This window comes from Amblyomma americanum, chromosome 8, assembly GCF_052857255.1.
Source record: "Amblyomma americanum isolate KBUSLIRL-KWMA chromosome 8, ASM5285725v1, whole genome shotgun sequence".
Lineage (NCBI taxonomy): Eukaryota > Metazoa > Arthropoda > Arachnida > Ixodida > Ixodidae > Amblyomma > Amblyomma americanum.
This window is the reverse complement of record NC_135504.1, coordinates 76,864,279-76,881,913: the sequence shown is the minus strand read 5'-3', so window position 1 is coordinate 76,881,913 and position 17,635 is coordinate 76,864,279. Positions and strand designations below refer to the sequence as shown.

Here is a 17,635-nt window from a genome sequence, read left to right as displayed (position 1 = left end):
TAGTAGTGGTGGCAGTAGTTGTAGTAGTAGTAGTAGTAACAGTAGCAGCAACGGCAGCAGCAGTAGTATTAGTAGTAGTTGTTGTTATAGTTATAGAAGTATTAGTAGTAGTAATATTAGTTGTAGTTGTAGAAGTAGTAGTAGTAGTAGTGGTATTAGTTATGGTTATATAAGGAGTAGTAGCCGTAGCAGTATCAGTAGTAGTAGTATTAGCCGTAGCAGTATCAGTAGTAGTAATAGTAGTAGTAGTAGTGGTAGTAGTAGTAGCAGCAGTAGTAGTAGGCATAACTGGAGGTTGCTAAACCACGGGAAGGAGGAGGAGGAGAAGGTGTTAACGTGGAAAAAGAATGTCTGGTAAGAGCGGAGGTTACCGTGGAAGTAGGACGGATAGTATGGCGAGTACGGAAGAATGTCCGTCAGCGGCTGTTGCGGAAAAACGCGCCAAGCGAGGAGAAGCTCTGTGGCAGTGTCGCCGTGCGCCTGGAGCGGTGGACTGGAGAGAAGTGCTAATGGAAGAACATACATGTGTGGAAAACTAACACTAATCTATAACAGTGCATATAGCCATATCGCTCTTAAATTCTTTACAACAATGTATAGCGAAACGGAGATACATAACAGCCGTCGCAGAATCTCGCGTTAAGCGGTGGTAACCATCAGGTAATTTTTTTTTTTTTTGTGATAGCTACATTATGGTAACATTTCGAGCCTTAAGTGTGGCGGTGGCCCGTGACTGTGGCGGTGGCACGTGACCAGCCATGTGGTGCGGAGCAGCTGCTGCTGCCGAAGACGTGGTGCGCCGGCGAAACCGAGCTGCAACAGCTGTGCGCATGCGCCGTGTGAGGCGGGACGAAGATGAAGAAGGAACGCCCAGCGACACGGAGCGGCGGAAGACTTTGCAATTCAACTAAGCAAGTTCCACTCGGCCAGCTGTAGCTATCGCGTTACTCCAGGTTTAACCAGAGCTAAACCACCGCCAACTTTTTTAACGTCCTCTAAAAGGTATTAAATAAAATGTGGACCGACTTAGCTGCATAAGATACGTGAATTTCGAATTCTGCGCTCATATTAATTTGATAATGGGTCTCTGCTTTCACTGTTTATGGAGTTACAGAGGGACACTGGGAAATTCAGACCCTGTCGAGCGACCTTAACTGGTAAATTGTTAAAAAAATTCATTATACGAATCGCTTCTCTAAGTAAAGGAAAAATCCGCGCATAACAGGACTTCTTACCTACAGCGCCCGGAAAGCAGTCATCCCTATGTCAGTGAAAGTACAGCACGACATTTCGATTTCATGCAGTCCATGTTTTCTTTTCCCGGCTGTAACGCAGGAACATAGTTAAGTTCCCGTGTGGGCAGGCTCATGTTCTATCCGCTGCATGGAATTATTTCTTACCGTGTCGCAACTTGGAAAAGACCAAGCGTTCAAGCGAAAATTCTCTAGAATTTAATTATTTCATGTGGCCTATATACAGATATACAATGCTTTCAAATGAGACCCCTTTCTTATCATTTAGGTTGTTCCAGCTGAAGACAGTGAAAGCGGGAGCGCTGGCGTGGACGCGTTTCTGGGAGGCCGTAGCCTTCCCGCGACCGCGCTGACCATTTCCGTCCTGGCTTCCGTAGTGAACGGTGTATCCGTGGTCGGATTCCTGGGCCACTTCTACGCATACGGATTCCATTTGGTCTGGCTGCTGGCTTCCACACCCCTGGCAGTGACAGTGACGTCAGTGGTGCTGGTGCCCCTGCTTTACGAGCTGCGGGTGGTGTCCGTTTTCGAGGTAAGGCTTTGAGGGGGGCTTGGTTTGTTTTGTAAGGGTTTAACATCCCAAAGTGACTCAGGATACGAGGCACGCCGAAGTGAAGGGCTCCGGAATCATTTCGGCAACCTGGGGTTCTTTAACGTGCACTGACATCGCACCGTGCACAGGCCTCTAGAGTTTCGCCTCCATCGAAATTCCACCGCCGAGGTAGAGATCGAACCCGCGTCTTTCGGGTGAGCAGTCGAGCGCCTTAAGAACTGAGCCACCGCGGTGGCGAATTGAGGACGATTTCGAAACACATGTGCGGGATATCGAGGCTTTGAGACACGAGTACTAACAAGGAACAAACTTGACATCTTTATTTGTACTGAAGCAGTGTTTTACGTACAGCGTTACAAGTAGTTAATCATTAGTGATAAATTACATTTCTTAATTTAGTAATTGATCGATTACTTTTTGAAACGGTGACGTTATAGGCAATTTAGTTAATTTTCCTTTAATCTGTTAGCATTAATTACATACTTTTATTCCAGAAAAAAATGCAACCAACGGTACAGCTTTAAGAACCTCACCTTGGCGGCAAACACTGCATAGTGTTAGCGGGGATATTTACTTCGTTACGGAGCAACAAAGAACCGGCTGCTCCGAAGCATAGCGCGCGATCATGTTAGGGTCATGGCCGGGTAACCGCCGCCTCTAATGGCAGTTGCCGTCTCGAGAAATATCACACGACTGGTCTGTAGTAACCCGCAGTCCTGTCAGATGACCCTGAACTTACCTCAGTACACCAGTTCATAAAAGCACAGAAGTAGCCGATCGGTACAGACAGGGCGACAGCACAATTTGGTCTTCATCGTGTTCCCCCGTACACCCAACTGGGCGGTTTCGGCCGAGCTTGGAGGCGCAGATATAGCTGAACATGGCGCGCACAGCAAGGGTTCTGTTGGAACCAGAACTGCTTCTAGAATGTTTTGTGAGCATGTGCGAATAGTAATCTTTAAGTTCGAAGCGAATAGTAATTTTCTTGGAATAATTTCCAAGTGAGTGTTGCGAATACTGCTTATACACAAAAAGGTTGAACGTTACAACCGGCAGTTTCAAGCTCATGAACTTTTCGAACACACAACTGCATAACGTAACAAAACATGGCTGCCAGTTTAGAATTGCTAAGCACAAAATACAGGTGTTGTGCGAAAGCGCAGTTTTTTTGCTGGTGGACACCACCGCCACGTAGCTGAAAGCGCGATTGAGGTGTCCACTGACCCAGGCAGTCAGTTATGCGTGCCTTGAAGTTTTTCATCGCAAGAGCCAAATGACTGAATGTAAGCCGGCGGCCTAAGATCCACTGCCGCGTTCCTGCAGCAATGTGTTCAACGCCAGAGCGTATTCCTCTAGTGCCTTGCTTCTACCACAACGTTGTGCACGCCAATGTTTGAAGCACACATCTCTCTGTCACTGCCGTCACTTAGCTGGAAGCGCGAATATTAGTTTCTTAGTAGCATTAGTTGATGAGGCGATGTGCGGTGCACAGCGCGGGAATGTGTGGCATATGAATGTTCGGCTGCAGCGATAGCCGAGTGCTCTCGCTCAGTGGCCAACTAGGCTGTTCTGTTCGCGCCACCAAGTGCTCGAATCCCAGTATTTATTTGATTTTTATTTATTTATTTCAGTTTTCACAAGCCCACAAACACCCCAATATCTTGTTCGGGGTAACATCTCTGAGGGGTAACATCAGAATAGCACTTTCGTGCTAAAACTAAGAGTGCACTGAAGCTTAGCCACACTCATTGCAGCTGTGCCAACTTTGTGCAAGAATGCCTAGCGGAAAACGGGGCAGCCGACCTACTGCGGTGCCGGCGAGTCTGTGGGGTGCGATACCTATATGTGGGGGCCTCCAACGGCAGCTTTTAACTGCGACTGCGTCATTGCGCAGCTGTTGCTTCTCAGCAGTGACTTCATGACACCTGCTACAGGCGTAAGCACCGTACGCCTAGTGTTTCTGTGTAGACAAGCGCCAGGCCGTGACGTCAAAGAGATGCAGCGGCGTTGGCGTCAGCATTGACTTTCGTTGTGTAGGCAGAAAGCGGGACCTCTCAGCATTGCGTGCGCCACGCTTTCGTGTTTTTTGGGCACAATGCACGGCGTGCCGACAAATTGTGGTGCGCTTTGTTGAGCCGCAACGCAGAAGAAATGAAGCGGCATAAGTTTATTGCAGTCAGGTAGGCGCGGAAGCGACGAACAGGGGCCGAGGAGCAAGACAACTTCGGCGACGGATCGGCTTCGCGGCTAACTATTACCGCCGAGCTCGTGGGTTATTGCGCCGAGCTCGTTTCACCCCTTAGGTTATTACATTGTGTTTCTGCATTCAAATCTAATAAGTTGGTTTGTGTCTCTGACTTCGCATCGTTGCTGTTCGGTCGCGTACGTGGTGAACAGTGCAAAAATCAAGTAACGCGTGCAACTCGTTCTCATTCTGTCATGCTCTCAGCATAAGTTTAGGCGATATTCCGTGTGCTTGAGATCGTAAGATGAATGCAGGGGACCATTTTTATATTCTTATCACCTGGAAAACGTCCCAAGCATCACTTCGCGCGCAAAAAAACAACAACACGAAAAGCTGCCGCCAGTCGCCTTCAGCGTTCACACCGTGCCGCGCTTGAAGAAGCACCGGACTCGGGTAGTAGCACGCACGACGGTTTTTTCTCTGTTTTCATTTTCGCGAATTTCAACAGGGGTGTCATTTCAACACTGGTCCAACGACGCTAGGATCTCGACAATGTCGCGCAGTGTTATTTCCCAAATTATTTGAATTTTCACAGTGTAGGTCGATCGGAACCTGGCGAACACAGCAAATTCCATGCCAAAAGCCACTCCGATGAAGCAGAATGCGCACACATGAATACATTCTAAAATAAGAAGGAAAATTTTATAGCTTAGTGGAGTGAGCGTAAATTTCGTTTGGAGCTCGAGGAAAACGTCCATGCATGCGCTCGCGGAGCTATCGATTGCATTTGCCTCATTCAAAGCAGCTATAGTGTTCATTAATTTCCAAGGTCTCCGGAGTGAAGCGGCTCGGTGAAAATAGGAAGCACATTACAAGGTTCGTCGTGTGAGAAAGCTGATTCGCGTCGTGCATCACGTCGCCCTCTCTTGCACTAGCAATCGGATATGATTTATCAGCCCATAAATTGAGAACTGTGGACGATCAGTTCCTGTCCATACCTCGCGCTTTTACCCACCGTAGCGCTGCGCTTTTACTTGTCGCCAACTTGGAGCGTAGAAGCACCCGATGCAGCGCTCCGCCTACTAATTCCTTCTGGCGAACAGGCTAAAAATGTGCAGAACTACTCTCCGAGCATCAACAAAAATGTTTCTAACCACAAGCGACGCGCACGCTTTGAAATATTCGCACACACAAGTTGGTGTCGAAGGCAGCGTTGCTTGGCGCACAGTAGGCGTGCTTCGTTTTTTCCTACACCCCGCGTCGCTGCCGACCGCAGCACCACATTTGTTCACAAATATGACGCTTGTCTATATCCTTAATTTCCCCAGGGAGTAGAGTTGTGGGAAGGTCCACCTATTATGTCCCAAGCGCTGCGGAAAAGTCGCTTCTCGTGTGGAGGTACCCCTCCTCCTCCCGGTGCTTGCTATACAATAACCCCTCAGTCGGATAACAGAGCGTACTGTGCTCAAGATGGTAGCGGCTGGCTCTCTCCAGCTTAATGGGTATAAGACGAATCGAACAGCAACAACTGACGTCAGTGTGATCATGTGAACACCGCTCCACTAATAGTGTTACGAGCGCCGCGGCGAAAACAGTCATGCAACTCTGCTCCCTGAGGGAGCATATACGGGAACATAGGCGCTGAGCGCCACCCCAAACTCGGCTCCCTGCGGAAGCATATGAAGTAACACGCTCGCGCCCGGCGCCAACCCGCGTGTGGACACCCATCGTGCTGGCTCCCCTTCGTGCCGTTTAGCGAATTTCACGCGGAGCATTGGCTGCGGCAGCTGCAGTCAGTTAGGACGGCCAACTAAGTCACGTGACGTAGTGACCGGATCCCAACGTGCCCACCGGAATATGTGAGCAAACTGCCCATCGTGTCAGCACAAGGCAGTTCAATTATTGATTGATGGCAAGACGTTGCTCGGGGAGAGTAACCTCGAAAGAGTAACCCGTCTCTTGAGGGTCTTATAAACTTGAATTTTTTGTCAACGTAGCCTGTTGAAACCTGGCACACAGATGTATCAAAGAATGCTGATTTCAAATACGCATTTATATTTCCAATATCTCACCTGGAAAGAAATTTACAACATCCCAATTAGGTCATTTCTCACGGGCTTTTATGATAACTTCTCAGCAAAAAGAACCTTTTTTAAGAATATGTAGACATTTCCAAAGGTCCACGGCACATTCTAAAGCTTTCCTTTTTCTTTCAACATGATAGATTAGCAATTAGGCGAAGTGTGGGATAATTACTGCCACATTGCTTTTTCCTTCAAACTTTGTTATTCATTTATCATCAACAAAACAAATTTATAGCCATTTAATTAGCTTTAGGATGTGCTGTGGGCCTTTGCAAATCTTTACTTATTCCTAAAAAAGTTTACTTTTACTGATAAATTAATATAAAGGCCCGTAAGAAATGACCTAATTACGATATGTTAATTTGCAATATATTTTCTTCCATGTGATATATTTGAAATCTTTATACATATTAAAAATCAACATCCTATGATATACCTGCACGCTAAGTTTCAGCAAGATATGTTAATAAATAAGACCCTCATACCTCCTTAAGCACCTTCGACGGGAGCGCCTGCCATCGCGGGGCAGTGCACAATTGCTCATCCGCTGCACCACTGCTCCAGAAGTGATGTGAGGACTGAATTTAAGCGCACCCTCCAGTTTTAGCTGCGCCAGCGCTAAAGTCCTCACTCACTGATTTCGCAGATCTTTGCATGTCTGAAGCCTGCTTGACGTTGAAAGCCGAGCTACGAAGCGAAACTGCAGTGAAAACCAAAGTGGTAGTGCATCTAATTCGCGTTTTGCATAGCCACGCTAAATCGCCCGTGCTTTCTTTTCTTCATTAGGCGCGACTTACTAGACTGACCTCTATTGTGCACTTTAAGACAGAAGCCTATTGTGCACATATATGGGCATTAACCTATTAACGCTATCGCACCGTACCCTTAAGGCAGGGCTTAAGTGTCCCCACCAATTTTTATTTTTTCGACGAACGAAAGCATTCATTTCAACCAGGCACTGCTTATACGCGGTTCCGGTGGTCAGAGGAGGATATCATGCTAAGAAACCATATTGAAGACTTATGGGAGTGCGAGCGTGTCAGAGCGTGACAGTTCTCAATAGTTTAATGTAGTGTATGAATGCGGCGAAAGAAATGTGGAAAGGATACGTTGCAAGAGCGCGATGTAGAGCGGCGGGATTTTTTTTAGGGCCCGCGGAGCGATGGGGTCATGGCTAGTGGAGCTCATCATCGCCATGAGCATTATAAAGGCGGCAACGATGACGCGGTGCACAGCTGGCGGATATGCTTCATCATAATAATGGTTGGAAATGCGTCCAGGTAGATAAGCGCTGAGAGGACTGTCCGCACCTGTTCTAGTGCAGCGCAGGACAAATAGCTTGCATCCGGCAATGCGGTGATCCTCCGGATGCCAGCACAAGAGCAGATACAACTCAGTTCGGGCCTCATTAAGAGGTTCTATCGTTGGGCATGTTGCCAAGTCTAGTGACGTGCTTTCGGGAATGTTATTTGATCACTTTTATGTGTATTTGTGCGTTTATTTTTGTAGCGTCTCCTACATGTGAGTGTACATAAGGAGTATTATAAATGATATATTTTGCACCGCAAAAAGGCTGTTCGTTTATTTGGCACGAGAAGGTACTTTGGTTCTGGTTTCCTTTATTTCTGCGGGCCATGTTTCTAGCCTGACTGCGCAGTCCAGCTCACAAGCCAGCCTTGATTGCTTAAGCGGGCTGGAAATGACTGTAAAATAGTGATGAATAAAGCATTATTTTATTATTATTATTATTATTATTATTATTATTATTATTATTATTATTATTATTATTATTATTATTATTATTATTATTATTATTATTATTATTATTATTATTATTATTATTATTATTATTAACGCGATAGCATTAGGAGAGCCATTAATGCGAAAACTGTTCGGTGGCAAAGGCTTCTATATGAAGCCTCCACTGCCAACCGTGGCAGGTGGTCTTCATAGAGATTTTCTTCTCTCCACCCGCCAGCCATTCCCCTCTCCGCATCCCCGCTCTCCACTTGCAAAGAGGAGGAGGAAGACGCCGAGGGAAGAATGACTCAGAGAATGCAAATGACTAAGAAAATGACTGCGACAAAAGCAGGCCTGCGCACTAACTAGACAGCCTTCCGAAGAACTATCTGCTCGAAAATGAGGCTTGCGAGAGCTATTGCGTCCCTCATTGCTCGGTTGGCGCACCTCGCGTTTTTAAGCCCATCAATAAATATGTTTGTTACAGCTATCTGCCAATGCAGCGGCACTTCGCTGAAGCGCTGCGTCAGTGCGCCGGCAATATCACATGGACTCGCCGCGGTCCATGAGTATGACACATTCTGCACAGTTTCTTTGTCTGAACGGATATAGAATCAGAAGAGGAATAGATCGGACTCAAGAGTTAATACTGTGGGTGCGCTCGCCTCCCTAGTGCAGGTTTGCACTCCATACACTTTGCAGCTTGCAAACGAACTGTCTATTGATTCAAACCTACGTCCAAAGCGTTTTCGCAGAGCGTGAAGCAAAAGCTGTTGTTAGGGTAGCAAAAAGAACCCGATCAGAACAATTTAAGGAGCATAGAATGCAGAGGACGGAAAGAGAAAAAAAGGCCGCAAAAAAACCTCGACAGGTGCAGGAAGCTAAAATGAAGCGCTTAATGGCTCCGGACCGCATAACTCGAGCCATATGGCTGTCTTTATGTGAATCGACGGGGCGGAAGTTTCGCAATGATAGTGATGTTACAGGAGTGCTGAGTACTAAAGCAATAACGGCGTAGAGATAGTACTGCGTGCCTTTCGTCACATGCACACGGTTGGTGTGCACTCCCAGACACCCAAGAGAGTGGGGGGGGTACCTGTTCTGGTCCCCCTTGGGAGATGCGCTCGACCTAGCGTGACGTACTTTGTCGAGAAACTAGCCACCAAGTGACAAACAGATAGTTGCTTGGCGCCCGGCCGCAAGCCAGATGATGGGTTGCAGTGCAATTTTTGGAAACAAAAACAATCTTCTTATCTCTAGTAGGTACACATTCAAAGTGAGGTACAAAACAATGCAATGTTGTCTCTACAACTCCAAAAAATTCTGAAAGCGCCCATGTGAATGAAAACAAAGTGGTTGCAAAGTACTTAGTGAAAGGCCGCACATGCATTTTCCTTACAGTGTAAGCATAACATGATGAGAGAGTTGGTAAACTGGCTTACATCTGGACGGCTCCTGGTTGAGGTTGGGAAAGAATACTTTATATATTGAGGGAAACGGGATGCACTGACCATGCATAGTGGTTATCGCAAGCAGAATCTGTAGGTATATATTTACAAGTGGAAAGTTGTGTTATTACAAAGTACAATGAAATAAAAAATAAGCATTTAAGTGTGTGTAGAGTATACGTGCATATATCATCTCATACAACTTTACAGTAATATTTAGGAATTTTTTCTGGCCAAAAAAATATGAGGGATCGTAACAGTGATTCTGGTTCCCAAAACAGCAGATAAAATTGAGCATTGTCTGCACCACCTTTGATGTATAAAATTTTGGAATGTGCTAGCTGTTGTTATTAGCAACATCTTCTGCAAAGTAAAGCTTATTTCATTGCCAGTTTGGTTCTCAAACTGCCAAAGTTCCCTTTTGACATACCTTATGATAAAATGACATAGTTGTTAACCTAACTGCTTGAAGATCTTTGCCTAGGTTATGCCTAGCTTTTGGCTTCATACAGGTAGTGTATGTGAATTTAAACAGTCCTAGAAGGGCTGCATGTATTAGGCAAACAAATTTCTTGTTTCGTGGCCTTTTTAATGCACCAAAAATATAATCCTCCTCAGAGCCTTATATGAAAACTCGTGTCACTAATGTAACGAAAAATGCAACTCTATGAATAAATTAATATTGAGTACAGGTTTCTGCCTTTCCATGCGTTTCACTGCCGTCATTTTAAGAAAATCACATTCACACACAATATTAACAGCAGCTGTAATCTGACTCCATTGATGACGACAGAACTGTATGTGAAATTCGGCTTTATTATAGAGGAGAAGGAGGCACCCTTTTATAAATACTGTAAATGCTGGCCCGATAGCATATCTGGCTGGCCATTTCAGATGAGCATAAGGATCAAATGACACACGCACATAATAGTCACATGCGTAAACATACGCACCTAGCATCTTAACTACATCACATAATGGAAGTCTCTGTGTTGTTTCGCTTGAAACAGGGTAGTATACAAGCGCAAAGAAAATACTGACACATATCCGCTCGTAATGGAGATGGGTATGGCTCACAGTAAAAACTATTAGAGCGGTCCTATTAACATTGGCAAATAGGCGATTCTCAAGCCCGCAGACGGTTGTTAGAAAGGGTATGAATGTTGATATTGATAGTGGGATGCGGACCATGTTACAATCAATGAAGACTAGTTAAATGAAACAGTGAAAGGAAGGTCATTAATGAGCGTAAGAAAAACGGAATGGCCAAGTACGATACCTTTGGGGCTGCCCGAGATTCCAAAAAAAGAAAGGCAGGATGAGCAAGAGTTAGCATGGATGAACTGCGGTCAGCTGTCTAGGATCACTTCAATCCCGCTCAGAACAGTATGATGCAAGGCATTATTCTATAAATGATTTTATCGCATGCTTTCTCAAAGAGACTAAGGTGCATGTGTATGTCACGAAGAACGAAAAGTTGGTTATCACAGGAATGCTTTTCAAAAAGCGTGCCGATTTGGAAGGAACAATTTAATGGACCACAACAATTTATCGGTGTGAGAGTACGTAATGTATTTCACGATTAGGAACCCATGCTAGTTAAAGAAATTGTGCAATGATTTTGTGCTTGTGACATTATCGAACTAAAAAATTCACCACATTCTGCTGTATGCAGCCCTGCCTCGTTAATATCCACCCTGCAATACTATGGCTTGAATTATGGACAGTTTTTCTGGGGATGAAACTTTATTAAAGCACGCATGCCTCAACATGGGAACTTGCTGTTTGCACAACTGACAGGGTTTAAATGCAAAAAGCCCATTGGGACGGGCATATTTTTGTCGTGTAATATTGACTGCAATGCGAGCGTCTGGACTGTGGTAACCAGCTACTATAACATAGCGCAAGGACTGTTAGAACTGTTTGGCGACAAATACAGACTGAATCATAAGCCGGTTGCACCCTGGAATCGCCCTAATACAACTTGCAGCATAGCGTGCCGTTTTGTTAAACCTTGAACTGCCAGGCACGCCGATTCTCTCCGCTTGCACTTTCTCACTGACAAAGCGCTTCTCTTTCTGGCGTCAAAATCATTGGCACTGAAAGGCTCGGAAACTCATTTCCTGGCGCACTTTGTTCGCTGCACAACATAATTAATTAAGCCACTCACTGACTGTATAACCATTTTGTTATAATCTCGCATATGTTTATTTGCACCACTAATTTAATGTTTTTTTTAAATACAACACACGGCACGGAGAAAAAAAGCTACTCGAATTAAAGCATGTCGGGCACGAGGAGAACTGAGCACAAGAGCAAAGCAGGGAATCTGCGAATACAATCCAAGCACTAAGGAAATGGGTTGAAATTGAATGTGGTTTTAGCCTCGACAGGTCGATGGCTGCGTCGGCACTGAAGGAGTTTCAGAAACGGCACAACGTCAGCATTGAAGGGCCAACCACAGTACAACAGCGCAAAGCACATTTTGAGAAATCAAAATAAACCTTCTTAGCGTGGTTTTGGCAATATGAACAAATATGGCCCTATCACGACCATACGACAAATGTGAACCGATGTGTGTTCACAGAAACCTATAGCTCAGCATTGTGGAAGGTGCAAACAAGCATCTGCATTCAAGCAAATAAATTTATAAATGAAGCATATGCAAAGAAGGTGAAGGAAATCTAGGAAGCATTCTACATTTCTTACAAATACATTCTCATAGGCCCACTATCGCCTTCATCCAGCAAGCACTCCCAGGTAAATGAACACAGCATATGCATGTGTGCATGTGCATTGATGGCATATGCTTCTAAACGCTTCGATAATGTCTTACACAAGCTGGCACAGCTTACTTAGGAAGCGCTAGTTAACAACTATTCGACACCAATAAAGCCAAGTTGTTGAGCACCTCGGCGACAGCAGTGTAGTGAAAGCAAGAATAAATATCGGACCAGGTGCTCATTCAAAGACTACAGTTTCTATCCCGATTGTCATGGCTCACGGAAAACTTCGAGATCGCTGCATTTTACCAACAGCCATGGAAACCATGATAATGCTCTTAATATTGCAATCATTTGTCTAAAATCCAACTTCATTCCACGCTGCTAAGCATAAAATAAATTGTCATCACAGCAGTTTACTGAAAATGCTTTTCATTTACAATGACGACTCGCTGTTATGGAAAACTCTGTATGTACAGTTCTGATCCGGAACCAAAGTTTTCATATTAACACGGCACAAGTGTATATGGTTTCTTGATTTGAGAAGCGTAAGCACCTGCTGTGGTCTTTTTTTCTTTTTTTACATAAGGTAAAGTGGAATGCTCATGAAAATGAGCTGCACAAGTCGGCACATGTTACAGACTTGTGCATTGTGAAACACCGGTGAACGTGTTGCGACAATGGTTTTTGTTCGTCATAGATCTGGTCATAACGTGTTGCAACCCAAACTTAACGCTACTGCTTTGGCTCAGACCATGATCAAATGCAGAGGAAATTAAATTCATTCAATTTGTCGTGCAAATTTTATGGCAGATATAGGCCCCCATAGCCCGGCAGGAAATAAAAAAAAAGATGCTCCAGACGTGAGAGCTGCGATGCACACCGATGTTTTCACACTGATTTCACAGTGCCGCCGGCATACCATCGTAATCCGGCCACTCATGCTTGCAAATTGCATTTTATGCAGCACAATGCCGCAGAATGCCGGCGACGCTTCAGTACTCCCGTCAGAAAATAGCAAACCGGCCGTGCAGCCTAAGGTCGTTTCGCATAGGCAAAACACGTTTCAGAACGGTCTCGTCGCACTCACGCCGGTTGTCCAACACAGTACACACGAACAACGATCGATATCGGTGACGGCTACGCCGCAGCACAACGACTTGCGCTGGCGATCACTGCAACTGCTGCAACGAATGCGACTCGCTGCAGAGGTCGAAGTACATTTCGCACGTCGCTGTCACGGCAGTTATCAAACTCAGTACACACGCGTGCACCCAAACTAGGATCTGCTGCTAAGTTTATTTCAGCATTCGAGAAACGAGGCGTGGGTAGTAAGCGTTTCAGACGTAATTATAATTGCAGGCGATATCAAAGACTGGCGCAAAAGTACTCGTTCCGACTGCAATCACTTTCACTACACTGACACTTGTCACTGAGCTGTGAAGCTTGCTGCGTGCATAGGAAATTCACCCTGGGGAGCTGCTTCTCGCTGCTGTTCGTGAAGATCCTCGCGCGAATAAAGAACACTTCTAACTAGCACAAACGGTTCCAAATAAACACTTCGCGACACCGGCACTGTTACGTCTTGCGTAGACAGCGTAGGTTTGAAGGCCGCTCGGTCAACTCGGTGCAGACGGCGACAAAACAACTTGGGGCAAACTGCCGCTTGCCGCTGTTGCACACAGTGAAGCTCTCAGTCGCTGTTAACACTCGTAATAGTTGCACGCGGGGAATATTAAGTGTTTCTCGGCACATCTGCCACCTACTAGGCCTGGTTTTTCACTCCACTTTGCGGGCGGCCATCTTGCTGAGGGGGCGCGGCCTGGCACCGCTGCGCTGCTACGTCACGGGACAGCAGCCAATAGCGTGATGCGACCATCCGCTCGTGCGGAAAGAAGTTGAAGTTGAACCAACTTGTGCGCGCAGGCGGATGCGTTCATGCGCTCCATTGTTCGGGCCTTGCGCAGCCCTTTCGCACTGTCGCAACGACGCGTGCGCATGCGGAAAAAAAGTGATCGTACAGCGGCCTTAAGCACTCTTCCTTGGGTCGATCACGCGTAGATTTATCTCGATCGTTCCGATCTTTACAAGGCATGCGCGAGGGTATCTTTTCGCGCTACGTTGGCTTCCTGAATGTGCACTGAATTTTGTGAGCTTACCACCCACCTGCTGGCAAAAATAAAAAAAGAAACATGTGGTGTTTTTAGTATAGTAACGAAGTGGTGACAACACTCCGGAGAGCAGAAAAGCTGCGGAAATGGTGTCTAAACAAAACTCTTTGTTTGGGCTGACTTGCGCCCACAATGGACTGAATCACTCGGCGGCGAGAGAGATGCTGAGGTGTTTTTAGCAGCATAATTGTGCAGCATTGTAAGAAATTTAAGGTAAAAGAATCAATGCAATGTGCCAGTAGTCGTTTCTGAGGTTCAAAGAAGGCGGCCGAAAAAAGACTCGAAATTACTTGAGGTCAGTTAACAGAAGTATATAAACTAGAATTATAGGCTTCACTCAATGCTTCAGAATGGTAGAATTATAATAGGCCCAAATATTCAGTTCTAATGTGCAGTCCAAATATGCAGTGCGGTTCTAAACTGTATGAATTATTTCTGATCACTGCCATATTTAGCGGATTAAAAAATTCCCGAACACTGCCTTTTTATTTCTTTATTTAAAAAGAAATAGGTGGTCCCGCAAAAACGGCATCGATGGGCAGCGTGGCACATTTGAACTACATTTCTTGAATCGGTCGGAATTCACACGCCGTGCAAGTGTGAAAGAAGTCATAATCTCCAGCCGTTCTCGCATTCTCCTGGGCTGGTCAACCAGGTACATCGATATGAGACCAAATCTGATAAAAAAAAACATTATTTCTGAACGGTTGAGTTATATAGCCTAGTCTGTGTCTGAATCCAAACGCGAAATTCTGTTTTGCAAGTTTGTTGTGGACAATTAGTTCTATACCAGTAAAATGAGTGTTCAGAGCTATTCTGGCTGCACTGCATATCTGTTTGCCTTAACCGTCAAACTGTGTTGATGCAGCTTTTATTCATGGGTGTCCTTCATTTCTTTCATCCCGTGAAGTACCTGCGCCTGCGCTTCGACAACAAGGTCGGCATCACCGCATGCGTCGTCTACTTTGTGCTGAGCGTAAGTGAACAACCTTATGCCTTTCTGTTCTCCGAACTGAACCACACGAGTGAAGAGACCGAAGCAAAAGGAAACGTTCGTGCAACGAAATTCAATTTGGAGAAACGATTAACTCTTTCCACAATCTAGACACTCTAGAGTTTCGGTTCTGTGATGTACAAACGGTTGTGTACGTTTAAATCTAGACATTCCGGCATTTACAGTTGCAGAAAATATCATTTTCCCTTCCAAACTACGCAGTTTCTCCTTCCTGACAGTATCGTTTTGAAAACGGTGACCTTGATGCATGTGCGCAATAAAGAGAGCCTTGACCAAGCATTGGTTAATTTTAGAATTAAAAAAAGATAAAGCAGTTGTTAGCAGCGTTTGTTGCATTTCTCCATGCGCACGAGTGAACTGCGAATTGAAGGTGGATCTCAATGAGACGATGAGAGAAATGCAGAGGACAGTATTTGCAACGCGCTTTTTGGGGTTTAAGTCACACGTAGAAGGCACGCTGTTGTTGAAAAGCCGCGCAGCCCCGGTGATCATCATGATTGTATTTATGCAAGAGTAATTCCTGTGGCGCTTCTGGACACGCAATCAGGCGTCGGATGGTGATAGTCAGCTTTTGCGTTGTTTGCACCCCTTCCTTTTCGAGAGTACGGGCCAGATTTTGCTGATGCATTTTACCTAAGGAATGCATGCGAGCAGTAAAATAGAAAAATAAAGAAGCGGTCAGTTTCATGAGTAATTTACAAACTTTCGCGCAGATTACAAAATTATTAGCGTTTGGTAAACCATTAGTTAAGTTATCTTCCTTCACAACAAACCCAAAGTTCGTATAAGTTCCAGCCGCTCTCCTAACTTGTGGGATGTTGTTCACTGCAGCAAACTCTGGGCGCAGTCGGTATCTACACTGCAGCCATTGGAATATCAACGAGTAAGTATTTCTGTGCATTCATATTTTTTTTCTTTCACTTCCATGGGAAGTTCGTGCAGACGTTATTCATTCTATGGGCATGTTTCTCTAGTTATGTGAAGCAAATAACCCAAAGGCAGTGTATCACGGCTGGCACGTTGAGTTCACTTATGAAGCCGAAAAGACCGCAGCACCATGCTGCTAATGGAGTTTCTGGTGTTCTTCTGCAGGATTTGTAGCTTTCTCGTGACTCACTTGAGCAGTGTTTTCAGAGATGTACCGTAATCTGACTTGTTCCACGCGTGAATTTCTACAGTTTGCTTAAAATTTGCCTTTCAGGATTTTTTTCTTAAACTATGAGCCGCACATCAAAGCCTGTATTTGCTGCACGTAGGTTCTCCGACCAGGCGGACATGAAGTACATGGCAATTGCCGTTTTCAATCTCCTGGTTATTTAAAATCAATTAGTAAAATCGGTCATTGCGGTAAGCGTGCACGTTTAATGTGGAAACTTGTAGCACTTTTGGAAAATTTGGCATGACCCCGCTCGGGTGTCGAGGGATGAAACGGATAATATTCAGCTTAATCCGCGTATTAACGGACAAAAGGCGATTAAAATACAGTAGACAGTTTTAGCTGTGCGTACGCAACGACTTAGCGTACGCAAGGAGTTTGCGGGGACGGTAGTGCGCATGCGCAGAACGCAAGCGCAAGCCCTGCGTCTTGCGTGCGTACGCTAGCCAGCGGACTTAGCGTGCAGCGCTTGCGTGGCTTGCGTACACTAACGTTGACAAGATGGCGGCGCCCTGCTCGCCCGCTTCGGAATAAATACATGCCGCCGCTGGATTCTCCGACGCAATAGCTCGCTCAAATGGTATCGGTTCGCTTTTATTTCGCCTACTCTTGCCCACACGCAGCGGTATAAGCGATAACTAGCCCCTGGTTTTCAGATAATTTGGTGATTTTCAAGCTCCTAGGCCTAACTATAGGCAGTGTCTTTTCCTCGTAGCAACGACACCTGGCGAAGCAGTTTTCTGGCTTTTAGACAGTTCTTACATTTTCTTCGGTTTGCATAGTTTTTCTTCTTGGAACAAAAAAGGCTCACAATGCACTCACACTAGTTATCAGTAATCACGGGATGAAATTTTCTTCAACCGAACGTTGATGTGCTTTGACGTCTTATCACTAGATGGCGCTACGTGCGCCTGAAGGACGCGACGGCTCGGCCAGCTAAAACTATACTTCGAAGCGGACAGTGTACCGCACGCAGCGCCGTAGCGCTTTGCGTACGCACAGCTAAAACTGTCTAATAACTTCTCTCCGGTGTACCGCAGCTGCCACGCTTGGCGCTTCGTCTGCTCACGGCGCAAGGCAGCAAGTGCAGCTAACAACTGTTTTATTTTTTCCCCAAATGCGGAACGCTTCACGATTTTGCAACTGCTGCGCCACGCTTGGGAGTAATTAAGCGCCTTTTGTCGCCGCTCTGCAGTATTAACTACGCCAATTGAGCTGTAAATTTCGAGCCAACTAAGTTGGAATACAAGCTTCCTAGAGGGGTTTTACTAATTGAAATAGTCTGGAAATACGAACACTAGTAAGCT

At 45.5% G+C, this 17,635-nt stretch overlaps 1 protein-coding gene across 2 annotated transcripts in view; it reads left to right on the top strand.

Annotated features, from left to right (window-relative positions):
- Positions 1–17,635, top strand: part of LOC144100453 (putative sodium-dependent multivitamin transporter) — a 121,334-nt gene that overhangs the window by 7,630 nt on the left and 96,069 nt on the right. For both annotated transcript variants that reach the window (XM_077633407.1, XM_077633406.1), the window contains exons 3-5: positions 1,522–1,785; positions 15,068–15,133; positions 16,004–16,055. In XM_077633407.1, coding sequence (XP_077489533.1) covers positions 1,522–1,785; positions 15,068–15,133; positions 16,004–16,055 — 382 coding nt within the window. The remainder of the gene's footprint in view (positions 1–1,521; positions 1,786–15,067; positions 15,134–16,003; positions 16,056–17,635) is intronic.